The sequence below is a fragment of the Psittacula echo genome (assembly GCF_963264785.1).
Source record: "Psittacula echo genome assembly, chromosome: 8".
Lineage (NCBI taxonomy): Eukaryota > Metazoa > Chordata > Aves > Psittaciformes > Psittacidae > Psittacula > Psittacula echo.
This window is the reverse complement of record NC_137744.1, coordinates 21,316,553-21,331,295: the sequence shown is the minus strand read 5'-3', so window position 1 is coordinate 21,331,295 and position 14,743 is coordinate 21,316,553. Positions and strand designations below refer to the sequence as shown.

At 51.7% G+C, this 14,743-nt stretch overlaps 1 protein-coding gene across 2 annotated transcripts in view; it reads left to right on the top strand.

The window, feature by feature from the left end:
* Positions 1 to 236: 236 nt before the first annotated feature.
* The window catches only part of PCDH19 (protocadherin 19), a gene marked incomplete at both ends in the record, with an annotated part of 53,786 nt that continues 39,279 nt past the window's right edge, over positions 237 to 14,743 (top strand). For both annotated transcript variants that reach the window (XM_080624772.1, XM_080624771.1), the window contains 2 exons: positions 237 to 2,377; positions 5,337 to 5,664. In XM_080624772.1, the coding sequence (XP_080480898.1) occupies positions 237 to 2,377; positions 5,337 to 5,664 (2,469 nt within the window). The remainder of the gene's footprint in view (positions 2,378 to 5,336; positions 5,665 to 14,743) is intronic.

Genomic DNA, 14,743 nt, shown 5'->3' with positions numbered 1-14,743 from the left:
ACCGCTCGGCTCCGCTCGGCGCCCCGCTCCCGCACGCCATGCCCGGCCCCTCCGCGGCGCTGCCGGCTCGGAGCGCCTGAGCGGGCGGCGGTGCGTGGACGCAGGGGACCGCGGCTCCGGTGCCCGCACCCGCCCGCCCGCCCGCCGCCGGGGCAGCCCGGCGGGCGCTGCCCGCATGAGGGCAGCGGGGCCCTGAGGCGGGCGGCCGGCGGCCGTCGGGGCGCGGCGCGGCGGCGATGGGGGCTCTCCCAGCGCTGCTGGGGGCCGCCTTGCTGTGGGCCGGCGCCGGGGCCCTCGTCAACCTCAAGTACTCCGTGGAGGAGGAGCAGCGGGCCGGCACGGTGATCGCCAACGTCGCCAAGGACGCCCGGGACGCTGGTTTCGTGCTGGACCCCCGGCAGCCCGCTGCCTTCCGGGTGGTCTCCAACTCGGCCCCTCATCTGGTGGACATCAGCCCCGGGTCCGGGCTGCTGGTGACCAAGCAGAAGATCGACCGGGACCTGCTGTGCCGGCAGAGCCCCAAGTGCATCATCTCGCTGGAGGTGATGTCCAGCTCCATGGAGATCTGCGTGATCAAGCTGGAGATCAAGGACCTCAACGACAACGCGCCCAGCTTCCCCACTGACCAGATTGAGCTGGAGATCTCGGAGACGGCCAGCCCCGGCACCCGAGTGCCCCTGGAGAGTGCCTATGACCCGGACTCGGGCAGCTTTGGTGTGCAGAGCTACGAGATCACCCCCAATGACCTCTTTGGGTTGGAGACCAAGACGCGGGGTGATGGGTCCCGCTTTGCCGAGCTGGTGGTGGAGAAGAGCCTGGACCGCGAGACCCAGTCCCACTACAGCTACGTGATCACGGCGTTGGACGGGGGTGACCCGCCCAACTTCGGCACGGTGGAGCTCAGCATCCGCGTCATTGACTCCAATGACAACAACCCGCTCTTTGAGGAGCCGGCCTACACCGTCAGCGTGCCCGAGAACTCCCCACCGGGCACACCGGTTATCCGCCTCAACGCCTCCGACCCAGATGAGGGCACCAACGGCCAGGTCCTCTACTCTTTCCATAGCTATGTCTCCGAGAGGGCACGGGAGCTCTTCCAAATCGACCCGCAGAGCGGCCTCATCACAGTGAGCGGTGCCATTGACTACGAAGAGGGTCATGTCTATGAGCTGGATGTGCAGGCCAAGGACTTGGGGCCTAACTCCATCCCTGCCCATTGCAAAGTGACCATCAGCGTCCAGGATGCCAATGACAACCCGCCGCTCATCAACCTGCTCTCTGTCAATAGCGAGCTGGTGGAGGTGAGCGAGAACGCCCCACCGGGGTACGTCATTGCCCTGGTGCGTGTCTCAGACCGCGACTCCGGGGCCAACGGGCGCGTGCAGTGCAAGCTGTTGGGCAACGTGCCCTTCCGGCTCCAGGAGTACGAGAGCTTCTCCACCATCCTGGTGGATGGGCGGCTGGACCGGGAGCAGAGGGACCAGTACAACCTCACCATCCAGGCCAGGGACAACGGCGTTCCCTCCCTGCAGGCCACCAAGTCCTTCACTGTCAAGATCACCGATGAGAATGACAACCATCCCCACTTCTCCAAGCCCTATTACCAGGTGATTGTGCAGGAGAACAACACCCCAGGGGCCTATCTCCTCTCAGTCTCAGCCAGGGACCCTGACCTGGGCCTCAACGGCAGTGTCTCCTACCAAATCGTGCCCTCCCAAGTCAGGGACATGCCTGTCTTCACCTATGTCTCCATCAACCCCAACTCTGGAGATATCTATGCTTTGAGGTCCTTCAATCACGAGCAGACGAAGGCCTTTGAGTTCAAGGTCTTGGCAAAAGACGGGGGTAACCCCTCTCTGCAGAGCAATGCCACTGTGAGGGTGATTGTCCTGGATGTCAATGACAACACCCCGGTGATCACAGCCCCACCGCTGGTCAATGGGACGGCGGAGGTGTACATCCCCAGGAATGCAGGGGTCGGCTACCTGGTGACCGTGGTCAAGGCAGACGACTATGATGAAGGTGAAAATGGCAGACTCTCCTATGAAATGGTGGAAGGAGACAGAGGGTTTTTTGAGATAGACCAGGTCAATGGAGAGATAAGGACCACCAGAGCCTTTGGGGAGAACGCCAAGACAGCCTATGAGCTGATTGTGGTGGCTCACGACCATGGGAAAACATCTCTGTCGGCTTCTGCCTTGATTTTGATATACCTGTCTCCAGCCCTGGATGCCCAGGAGTCCATAGGATCTGTTAACCTCTCCCTGATATTCATTATTGCCCTGGGGTCTATCGCAGCCATTCTTTTTGTCACCATGATCTTCGTGGCAGTCAAGTGCAAAAGGGATAACAAGGAAATCAGGACCTACAACTGCAGGTAAAGACCTCTTTTTCTTCTGTGCACCCTGCTTTGATTTTTGCCACCTCGCTCACTTTTCCCTTTGCTGCTATATCCTTAAGGGAGGGCCTGGAGGGGAATAGATTTCCTTTAGGGATAAAAGTGAGGTTCCTCTAGGAGAATTCCCTGTGAAGCTTTAAGGAATTGCTCCCTGGGAGGAGAGCACAAATCCGTGCCGAGTAACAGATCCACTTAATCGTGCGGCTTGACAATCTGTTGCAGCATCCCCGTCGCAGGGAACGGGAGGACACCACTTTGCCAGCGGCATGGCTGGTTCCCGCGGGCAGCTCCCCCATTCCCAGCGCCTCTCCCATGACTCACAATGGGGGGGGAAGCCCCCGACCACCGCAGCATCCCCGCTGCAGACCTTCCCCGAGCCCTTGCTCGCTGTTCAAAAGAGCCATTGTGCACCCGATGCGGCTCCTCCTGGGGCCAGCTGGAGGGAATAGTGCCCCAAATCACCCCTTTTCACCCCGATCCGCTGCTCCGGCACCAGGCACGGCTGGTTGGACTGGGAGCAATGGGGCCGAGGAGGGATTTTGCCCTGGCTGGATGCGTGCTCTTAGGTCCGAAATGCCGGAGGGGAGATCAGCCCCGTGCCCAGCGCTGCTGAAAGGGTGATAGGGGAAATCCATCCCCCTGAATATGTAACAGCCCGGCGATTATTGTCTCTCTTTTACTATTCTCTGTGTTACACAAGTTAGGAGACAAATGCTAACCACACATGAATATCAATCAGATGCCATAAAAGAGCAGCTGCAATGCCTCATAAATGGTTTAATCCTGTTACTAGTGAAATAGCCATGACTTCTCCATTCCTTGGGCTCCGAGTCGTTTCGGAGGGGAGGGATGGGAATTAATTTGGCTCTACCTTGGAAACGCAACGCTGGCCCCCGGCAATTCTGCGGCGCGGGGGGGGGGTGGGGGGTGGGATGTGTGGTCCTTAAACTTTTATTTAAGCAGGAATAATGGTGGAGAGTTTGGGTTTTATGCCCCGTTTTCACAGCTTAAAGCCTTTTTCCTCAATGGGGGAAAAAATCATCTGCAAATAAAGGTCGGTCTGTGCTGTATTATGGGATGTCAGGCTTCAAGTGAAAGCTCATCCAGCAGATTTCTTGCCAGCTTGGCCCGTTCAATAAGAACAGGAGCTGAATGGATAAAAATCACATCGTGATGGTAGCCCCTAATAGCTTCACGCATCGGTATAAGCTCTGGGTTTGCTGTGATGGCTTCGGGATTAATGAAGTGCAGTTTAATTAAATAATTGGTCAATAGAGAAGGGACAGCAAAATGAATGCCTGCAGGAAATAACTGGGCTTTCGCGTTGCCAAACTTGAAACATTGAGGCAAACAGAACAATTAAAGCTTCATCAAGCATTGTTAGATGAGGCAGCAACGTATAGATTGGTGGCACAACAGGAATCCCTGCCTTCCCCTGATTTATCTGCACGCTCCGGGCGATGCACGGGCTCTTATCAGCGCGCATCTGAGCAGGAGAAGTCGGCTGCAGAGGTGGAGAAGCACCAGGTAGGCTCATGGTGACCATGGGCAACCCTCTCCCCTCGCTGCCTGCGTGCCTTTGGGCTTTGCAGAGCCTTATCTGAGAGGTTCTCCGGCAGAGCTGCTGGAGAGGCTTCATAAAATGGGTTAATTTATGAGGCACATCAGGTTATATGAGAGCTGTTCGACTTGGTGGCGTTTTCATGCTCAGGCAATTAGCTTCGTGGAACAAGAATATTTGTCTAATATTTGCCTTTCTAGATAAAACTGTGTTATTTATTCATCCCATTATTTCTGTTGCAGCTATTGGAATTTTCCCCCTTTATTTTTAAATGCTGTTATCATAACCACGAGAAGAGCAAAGTCCTCACTTTCAGATGTGTATTCCTGACTGAGGGTAGCATTTGATATGCTTCCCTGGGAAATACTGAGCTGCCCTGTCCTGTACATGTACAAATCCATCTGTGGGGCATTGGCATTTGGAAAGAGGAGCTACTCTCAGCTGAGCATCCCCAGTTCCTGCGAGGTGCAGTCATGTATTTATGGTTATTTGCTCGGCTGCTGCTTTAAGGGTAACTTTCTCCCTCTGGTGCTTTGCAGAAGGCAAACAAGGCACTTCATCAGTCGGTTCCTTTGGCAGGTGGGAAACAAAAGAGGGAAAGAAAGGCAGAGAAAAACAAGCTTGCAGTAAGGAAAGAAAAAAAGAAGGTCAAAAAGGATCATTTCTCTTTGCAAAACACGGTTGTTGCTCTCCGATTTCCAGGAGGCAGAAAGCATCTCCCAGCAGAAGGGGATGTGCGTGTCAGGGGGTGAGGGATGAAGAGGACGCGGTTGGAGAAGAGCTTTCGGGTTATTGCGTATTATCAGGAGATAGCCAAAACAGCAGCAAATTGGGTAAGGCATTAATAAACAAACAGCCTTTGGAGTGTGAGAGACTCGAGCTTGCCAGCTCGGGCTGCTTCTGGGTCTGCTTTATTTACTGCTGTGGAAAATGAACTGGGGGAAAAAAATCCCCTATTCATTTTGAATTTGCATTATGGGGACCAAATTAAATTGCGTTTAGAATCCTTATTCTGCATGGAAATGAATGCAGGTACCCTTTTCAGTTCATGGAAACTGATTTTAACATCTCCATTTTTCTCCTCTGCAGGCTGGACTTTACTCCTAGTAGCTAAATATCAGCAATTGCAAACACTAGGATAAAACCCCAGAGGCATATTCTTCCTTCCCATTACTTTCCATATTTGACCTGCAAGCATCATACATATGAAAATAAGCTAAAGATGGTGTCGTGCCACCAGACCCGAAACGTGACGTAATGTGCATGACTAAGAAGCCTACTTGGAGATGGGGGCCAAGCCCTCTGGGTTTCTGCATGTGTATTTAGCGGGGCAGGTTCAGGATGCTCTCAGCTCTTCATTTCCATTCTGTCCCCCAGAATCGCAGAGTACTCCTATGGGCATCAGAAGAAATCAAGCAAGAAGAAGAAGATCAGCAAGAATGATATCCGCCTGGTGCCGCGGGACGTGGAGGAGACGGATAAAATGAACGTTGTCAGCTGCTCCTCTCTCACTTCATCCCTCAACTACTTCGACTACCACCAGCAGACCCTGCCGCTGGGCTGCCGCCGCTCCGAAAGCACCTTCCTCAATGTGGAGAGCCAGAACAACAGGAACGCCAGCTCCAACCACATCTACCATCACACCTTCACGGGGCAGAGCCCCCAGCAGCCCGACCTCATCATCAACGGGATGCCGCTGCCGGAGGTGAGTGTGGGTATCCCTTGGGCATCGGGAGCTGGTTTGTGCTGTTGGTGTAAGCGCTGCCCAAAGGATGTGTTGAGTGGATGGGCACTGCTGGGTTTGTGTGTTGGATGCTGTGGAGCAAGGGACTGATGGAGGATGGGAGCTGCGGGCTCAGGGACAGCCCTAACATGTGGTCATGGTGGATGCTTCACCTCCAGGCACTGCAGAGAGCCTCAGAGATGCCCAGGCAGGGATGCTGGCAGGGGCAGGCCAGGCCAGGCTGTGGTGGATGCTTTGCAAGTGGGTTTGGAGTGTGGAGATGCTCAAGGGAGGAGACACTCATTGCCTTCACAGAAGGTTTTTAGGCGGTTGTTGAAAGCAGTGTTGGTGATGGTTGCTTTGAAGGCAATGGGTTGTGTTGAGAGTACCCCATTGTCACTGCCTGGCCCTTCTGTCCCCTCACCATGCAGGCATGGGAGGGATGCCAAATGCAGGGAAGGGAGCTGCTTGGATCCACACCATCCTCATCAGGTTCTTTTAATTCATCGGCTTTCCTGTACATCACAGGCATCATTTAATGTTGCTTGTTTGTCTCTCTTTGAATTATTGTTTGGTATTAAGCAAAACAATCAAAGGTTTGTCATGTTCCTGCTTTGAATGGAATAACAAAGCTGAAAAAGAAGCTGAAATATTTATGGCTCGCTCTGTTTTGCGTTCAGTGTGCTGGTGTAAATGCAAAATGATGCTGCTGGAGACAGTGGAGCTGCTCCACATTTATCCTTGGGCTATGGAGAGCAGAGCGTGGCCCTCCTTGAGAGCCTGCAGGGCTGCTGGAGAGGGCTTGTGCCAGCCATCTCTCATCCTGCTCTGTGTGTATTGGCAATATGCTCATTGAACCCTGGTGTTTAAGCTCTGCTGAGGCTGCAGAACCAGCTCCCAAGAGGTCACATACGGATATTGGACCAGTTTTGGGATGCTTCAGCCCAAATGTCTGTTGCTCAAAGCAGAGGTGCAGCTTTGAGCTTTCAGAGTGGAAATGACCTGGATATAAGCACTGATATATTCTACTTGTGTGTATCCAGCCATAGAGCTTGAGTGGGCTCTTCTGCTCCCAAGTGGAAAGGATAATCTGGCATTGGAACAGGCTGCCCAGGGCAGTGCTGGAGTCACTGTCCCTGGAAGCATTCACAAACCATGTAGATGAGGCCTTTAGTGACATGGTTTAGTGGTGGCCTTGGCAGTGCTGGGCAATGGTTGGACTGGATGAGCTGAAAGGTCTTTTCCAGCCTGATTGATTCTATATCCCAATGGGGAGAGGCAGGGATGTTGCATCCAAGTGTGGATGGGAGCAGTCTGGGATAAGCCTGTCTATGGTCAAATAAGGCAGAAGAGCTGTTACTGAAGCTGCCTTCTCCTTGTGCTGTGCCCAGGCAGGCTGGGAGTGGGAAACATCACCCTTCCTGTATTAGGGGATCTCCATTGATGCTCAGATTTGCCTGTGCTGTTCACTGAGTGCCAGCAGGAGCTCAGGGTACCCAGCAGCCTGGGGGACACATCCCAAGCTGTGAGTGACCATCACTGTTGGGATGCTGGGGAATTCCTGCCGTCCTCGAGCGGTGTCCTTTGGAGAGGTGTCTCAAGCACATCTCTGGCTGGTGCCTCGGTATGGGAGCACCCTGTCAGCCTGTGATTCATTGCTACAGACAAAATGCAGTCATAAAACCCATCCCACGCTGGCATTAGCCAGCAGCACACGCTGGCAGCAGTCTCTGGTGCCAGGAAGGAGGGAAGGACCATTGGGAACATCATAGCTTAGCTGGTGAAGTTAACAGGCAGTGGAGGGCAGGAGGCAGCGCTGCTCATGTCCCTCCTCGATGCAGTGGTTAGTCTGGGGTCTGGCAGCGTGTGGAGATCCCTGTGCACCCTCATGTGAGGGAGCTGGGATGCTCGTTGCTTTGCATCGTGGCTCCATCCCTATCTCTTGTGCTGGTGGCATGCACTGTGAGAAATACATTTGTCTTTTGTAACGGGTGCTATGGAGTGTCAGCTTAGAACATGCCCTCCAGCAGCTGATGCTCTCCAGTCCTGCTAACGGACAGCAGCCCTGGGGTGGATGCTGTCTGGGAGAGCAGCATGTCCTGGCAGGGATCTGCTCGCTCCCTGGGGATGCTTTTGGACAAAAGGGCAGGGCCAGGGCACGGGGAGGAGAAATCCCAACTGCAGGCTGCTTGGAAGTTTGGGTTAGGGTGGGAACGTCTATGTTTTTTTGGCAGAGTCCCAGTGTTATGCTCCCAGCTATTGCAAGGGAAATGATCTCGCTGGTGGTGTGGGTTCTACCTAAGGGGCAGGAGGATTAGTGGTGACTGGAGTGACAGCCATGTCCTGGCACACAGGGGACACAGAAACTCCATAAAAGATGCTTTCAGTTATCCAGAGGACCGTTACAGCTTCTTACTCACTGCAGCCCGTCACTGCCTTAGCAAGCATTGCAGTGTGATGATGTGCTATTGGTACACCTCCAGGTGGTGATGATTTAATAAATACAATTCCAGCCTGGAGTTTCCAGAGCCAAACCTCCCCTTGCAGTACGTCTAGTGGGACTTTGTCTGGGCTGGTTTGAATCGCCTCTGGTGGTGATGCTGCCGACGTTTCCCCCGGGAGCCCTTATGAGGTGTCAGCATCATGGAGATATTGCTGCTGCTCCACTGAGGAGTGACTTTTCCTGATGAGAAGGCAAAGTATTGGTTGATAAAAGATAAAATAGGGAGGTAAACGTGTCTCTGGTGGTGTCATGTAGCATATGGTGGTTGTGGCTGGGAGTAAGCATCTGCAGACGCGCGCTGTCCTAAGCAGTAGTGGGTTTGCAGTGTAGCTGGTCTTCAGTGTGAGCCTTATTTGCTTTAAACCTTTAAATACAAGTCCTCGAGGCTGGGTTGTTTGTGGAGCTTCAGGAACTGTTTCGTCCTTGCCATGGTGGCAGGTCCCGGGGCTGGTGGTGCTGTGCTGGTGGTAACTGTGTTCCTTGGTGCTCCCCATCTTCCCCTGCTGATCCAGAAAGCATTAAACAGTGGCTAATGCAGGGGCTGCAAAACAAGTTTGGGATGATCCTTGATAAGTTTTTCCCTTTGGGTCAGGGTTTGGCTGCCAAGAGAGCATCAGGAGGCAGTGGGGAACATCCTTGGGGGGTTCTGGCCTCTTGGGTACCACTCAGGGATGCCTGCCTGTGGCCTTTGAGCATCCTCGTGGCTGTAGGCAGCAATGGCAGAAAGTGTTATAAGCAGCTCTGGTGATTGTGGCTGACAGCGGGAGGCTTGGGCCCCGTTAGTGTTTGGACTTGTTTAGCAGGAGGGAGAGTGGGACATGTTGGAGCTGTGAGGGCATTGCCGGTCAGAGCTCTGCTGCTGCCGAGGGCTTTCCTTTGTCTTCCTGCTGAGCCGGAGGAGAAGTCAGCTTTGAAACCAAAAGGGCTTGTTGTCAGGTTTTGCATGTTCATTACTGGAAGTTGTACCAGGAGACTAAAAATCAAAAGGAACAGGAGCCATTAGGCTGCTTCCTTGATAAAAATGCAGGTTGCATTGGGGTGGTGTGGAAAGCGGTCTGAATGCCGAGCCTTTTAGGATGCCCGGGACACGACTCGCATGTCGAGCAGCCACCCTTGGGTAACACTTCCATGCCTGGATCTTGGCTTGGTGGTTTTAAAAGAAAACTCTGTGTGTGCAATGGCTGCATCTGGGTTTCAGAGGCAGTTTGACATCCAAAATCTGTGCCGCTTTGGGAAATGGTGCTGATGCATCGTGTGATTCCCAGGAGCAGGGAGCATCCCCCGGGATACCACAGCTCGCTCTGCCCTTTGCTCTGACCCGGGGCCACAGTGACCCAGCAGGACCTAGCATGGGAGAGGCGAGGAGGTGTGAAACTGGGGTGGGGAAATTCCAGAGGTGGGAGGTGCAGGATTGATGCTCTCTGGGGGTCCAGATGGCTCTGCTCTGGCAGCAGCAGGGAAGGTAAGCAGCAGCACTGCCCTTAGACTGTAAGCAGGATGAGGATAAAGCATGGCCTTGCTCTGGTGCTGCTTTTGTAGGTTTGAGATGATCAAGGTGGAATCCTTTGGGTCCCCACATGGTGACAACCCCCAGGCCCAGGTCTGGCCATGGGGGTCATGTCTCTGGTGATCTGCCACCTCCTGAGCTGGTGGCCACCATCAGTAAGATTGGGAATTGCTGGTGTTAGTGATAATCCCTGTCTAATCCCCCACCCTTGATACACTCCCCCATCATCCTCACTCACACTGATTTCATTGGGGCTCCTGGTGGCAGTGGGGATTATTTGAGCCAGCAACAGTTGCAGGATAAGGCCCTGTTGGTTTCAGATATGCTTTTTTACTACCTGGAAAGTGTTCTCCTCACTATAGGAAACGGGTTTCGAAGCACAATAGAGCAATTTTCGTTGCAGGCAGCAGCGGCAGTTTCTGCTCTGGCTATCTGGTGGTGTTAACTAAAGCTCATTTCTACAGCACACAAAGAGTTTTGTTTTGTGAGGAATGAAATCAGCGTGGCTGCTCCTCTCCCTCTGTCATTTCTCTACTTGTCAATTCTTTCTTCCCCTCCAGCTTATCCTCCTCTTCTCCGCTAGCCTTAAAGAGCCCCCAAAGTGTCTGTTGTAATCACATTTGGTGTGTTACAACCAGAATGAATGTACTCGCTTTAATATGCTGGGTTTGAGGAAATCACTTTCTGTCTGGTCTAACAGACAATTTGTTATAAACCATGCCGTTTAGAAGCGAAGGGCCTTGCTTTAGTGTAACGCTGGGGAGACGTCACGATACATAATTGGAAGGGATTTGGCTTGCGTCTGAGTAATACTGTGGATAGAGCAGGGGAAGGGGGGAAAGAAAAGGAGGTATTTTCCAACCCGGAGAAAGTTTGCCGTGCTGAGGCATGCCAGGCTCTTGGAATGAGGCTTATTTTGAGCAGGGATAATAATTAAAGTATGATCAGCGATGATGCTCTGCTAGGCAGAAGGCTGACTTTGCAGCCAGCGTTGCCAGTCTTGTTTTCTCCTTGGGAGGTCACTGTAACTCAGCACTTTTTGTGCCTGCGATGTGCACCGCGCTGGGTAAGCACAGGTCACGGCTCCATCAGTGCCTCGGCATTCCCGTACCTGGGTATCCCTGTCTGAGAGCTAACAGCAGCATTCATCTTCCGGGAGCCCACCCAAGAGGGGCAATGCTTTCGGCTTTAGGTAGCCACTGGGTATCCTCTCCCTAGGGAAAGCTCAGCAGACCCTGCTAGGGAGCAGATCCACCCCAAACCAACCTGGATGCTCTCCATACTCACTCCCAGTGTGCCCTGAAATGGCAATTCCCAGCAAATCCCACGGCTTAACGACTCCCAAAGAGTTCTGTGTATCACTACATGTTCCCTGACCTCTTGGAGCATCGGATGCTGACATTATGGAAATCAGCAGCTTTCTAGTCCATGCCAAGGTCAGCCTAACCAAATTATACATCTCCTAATGTAATCGCTCCGAGCTGTCTGTGTGGAAAACCTCATTTGAATACCTTGCAGCAGAGATGCACATGCCAGCTCCCATTCCCATTTAACCACATCTCTCACTGATGGCCACATTCGCTGTGTCTTGGGCAAACCTTTGGTTCAACATGCTTTGGCTCTTCATGGAATCATTTAGGTTGGAAAAGACCTTTAAGATCATCCAAACCTACACTGCCAAGTCCACCACTAAACCGTGTATGTTTTCTATGGGTGATATGGGGCTGCAACCTATCCTGGCATCTCTTTGGCTTTTCCAAGGGTTTTCCAGCCCACACTGGGGTCCTGGATAGATGGGACCAAGGGTGTTTGCTGCAAGTGTGCATAGAGGAATTGGGGCTGGTGTGTGGTGTGGTGGCAGTAGCCAAGCTGTACTTAACAGTAAAAACCTTCTCTGATGGCAAGACCTAGAGTGCTCAACAGGGATATGATTATTATTGTTATATATTGCATACCTTATACGATATATTATAGACGATATGCTCTGATATACACAATATATTTATAAGCACATGAAAAGTGTGTCTAGAATTATTCCATATTATACCTAATTATATAAATAAGAATATAATGTTGTATAACCATATATATGTCTCAGTTGGTTTTATGCTGCTGGATTGGGGTTTATGGCTCACTTGCTGAAAGCAGAGAGGCTGGTTTTGTTCTCCTTTTAGTAAATCTGAATTTCTGATGCATAACTCTTCCTCGCTGAGTCTATAAAAAACCCTCCTGCAGCTAAATTTACATGGCAGAGAAGAATTTTCCCTTAAATTAGGCAAGATTTATAGTAAGTTTTGAGGGTTCTTCAATGACATCAAGAGGATGGTCTTGCACGCTACGTCTGGCCTTTCTTAGGGGAGTTTCCAAGTGAACTCCTGCCGTATTGAGCGATTTGGGCGCTGTGGTTTCTCCCTGTCATTTACTTTGCATAAAGCTTATGCTGCATCCAAAGGCATTGTGAGGCCAAGCGCATGTAGCCTTTGAGTAACCTTGTGCACACTCACTTTTGGCCATGGATAGAGCTGTATCTTCCAGCTGCCATGTCCTGAGGTCCCTCCTGAGGGCTTTGAGCCAGAGAAGCTTCTCAGCCATGTGTCCACCCGAGTCCTTGGGCTCCTGCCCTCACTGAGGATGCCCTGCGTGGATCTTCCCTGCATTCCCATCATCTGGCAATGGCAGAGCTCCCTGCCTGCGTCCATCCTGGGGCTCTTCAGAGATGAGCCCTCCATCTCCCCTGGGAGATCTCTCATCACTCTGACAGTGGCTTCCCTTCCATGCAAGGGCTTGGATGAAGGAACCCCATCCCTGCCTATTCACCCTTCCCTGCCAGGCTGCCTATGGGGCCAGGCACAGCCTTGCTTCAATAAATGATTAGATATTGTTCCCAGTAGGGGCTATAGTTGAGTTCCAATCATTTTCTGTTAATTAAAGTACGGGATGGTCTTATTTGTAGCATAAATAGTTGTAATCTGTGTACTTATAAGTGTAATTATGATTTAAATTAGAGTGTGTTCTGACTCGGTGATGGAAGGGGTGCTCTGCAGGCAGTGCTACCCTCGCAGGGCTGCGATATAAGGGTCTCCTGCGGTCCCCCAATGTCCCCACTATCCTCAGGACAGCATCACTGGGAGCTCAGCAAAGGGATGCTGATGATGTTGATGGCTCCCAATTTTGCTCTTCCTGTTGGGGCAGAGCTTGCCCATGGCACCCGTAGGAGGGTTTGAGAGAGAATAGACCTCAGTGTTGCTGCTTCAGTGTCTCCCTCTAGTTCCTAGTCTCAATTTGGAGTGAAGTAATGGCTTATGTCAGCCAGACAAGTGATTAGTACTTAGCCTTGGAATTAACATGGAATTACGTTGAGTTCTCGTTAGGCTGGTGAAGGCTGGAGTGCGGCGACTGCTAACGCTGCAGTGATGTGCATCACAGCTATTGTGCTTCCATCCCTCTGATGGAAACCCTCAGCATGCTGCAAGTGACCCCAGCCACCCCTTCTCCTCACCCCCAGCTCCTCATGCAGGTCTGGGACAAGGAGCATAGTGTGCATTGAAGCCATGTAGATGAGGTCTTTGTCTTGACGTCCCGTTGGCCACCAGAGATCAGGATGTGAATCCCTCCTGGTTCTCCTGGCGCTCTGGAGCTTGTCGGATTAAACCATCTTTTGTAATGGCAGGTGTATGCCACAGGGCAGGTTGTAAAACTCCGGTGTTGGTGGATTGCATTAACCCATCCTAAGTCAGGTATGTAAAATTCCATTAAGCAAAAACCCTCTGGCATTTTCTCACCCGTGCTCGAGCTCTGCAGGCTATGCTAATGCAGTGCGCTCATCTATTAGGAGGATGATGGCTTTAAAATAATAACATTTATCTTTGGCAGCGGACCTACAATAGTGCACGCCGAGTACAATTTTGTGAAAGGCTCTGCAGATGTTGCCTCATTCAATCTGGGTCAAAAAGAGTGCTTAGAATCATAAAGGTTAGAAAGAGATCAAATAATTCGGCGGTTTTATTGCTGAATAATGTACTTGGAAAATATCATTCACCATTATTAGACTAAGTGAGTACAGAAAACACAGGACTCAATAGTCATTTCACAGTATTGGCTGATTTTACTGGGTTTATAATGTAGCTAAATTCCCTGTTATTGATTCGAGCATCGATTATTGATCTGGACATCTAAATGCATGTGCTGGTGGGAGCACACAGGAGTCAGACAGTTAGGGAATTAGGCTTCCACACCTCCCTGCAGCGCTTGGCAGCACACCCATGGGCAGGGGGATGCTGCTTTTGGGGAGCTGTCAGTGTTTTGCCTTCACAAAGATGAAAAAGCAAGAAAACACCCATCTTACGAGTGTTCTTTTCTGTGCCTCACATAAACTTGGTCATGCAAACCCAGATGGGGGCTTGGTGTCTGCGACTCCTGTCACCTGCTCCCTCCTAGACTTTTCATATTCAGATTCACATCTGGATGCTCTGGCAGGAGCCCAGCTTCAGTGACATTTAGTAATCAAATCTACGCGGCTGTTGGCTTAGAAACAGCATCCAAACCTGTCTGTCTGCCTGGTGGAATGCCTCTCCAGACATTCGCAAGTGGTTCCTCTTCTTTCTTGTGGAGCCCCCACTGTGGCTGTGTCCCCTTTGAGGAGGGAGGTACCACGCATGGGCTGAGATCCTTCATGTACATCAATTAATTGCAGGGGTTGGATTGATGAGAGACCAAAGCCATGGTCCCATATGGGCTCTGCATCGCGTGGTGAGCCCATGGACCAGAGCTGGCAGCATCACTGTGGGAGCCATGGGCATCCCACTGGGCTGGGGCTTGCTTTGGATTCCTTTGTTCAGGGGGAAAAAAAAGATGAATTTTGGAATACGTTCATCTCCTGTTCTCCACACTTGGTTGTTGTCAGTGTTAATATGCCATTAACACATGCTCATTAGGAGGAGAATGATTATACCCTGCAGAGTATGGGGGAAACCTTCATTAGGCATGAACATATTGAACTGAGCTGCAAACTTCACTTGGGAAAACTGGGGAAGGTTCTGCTCAGCATCAGC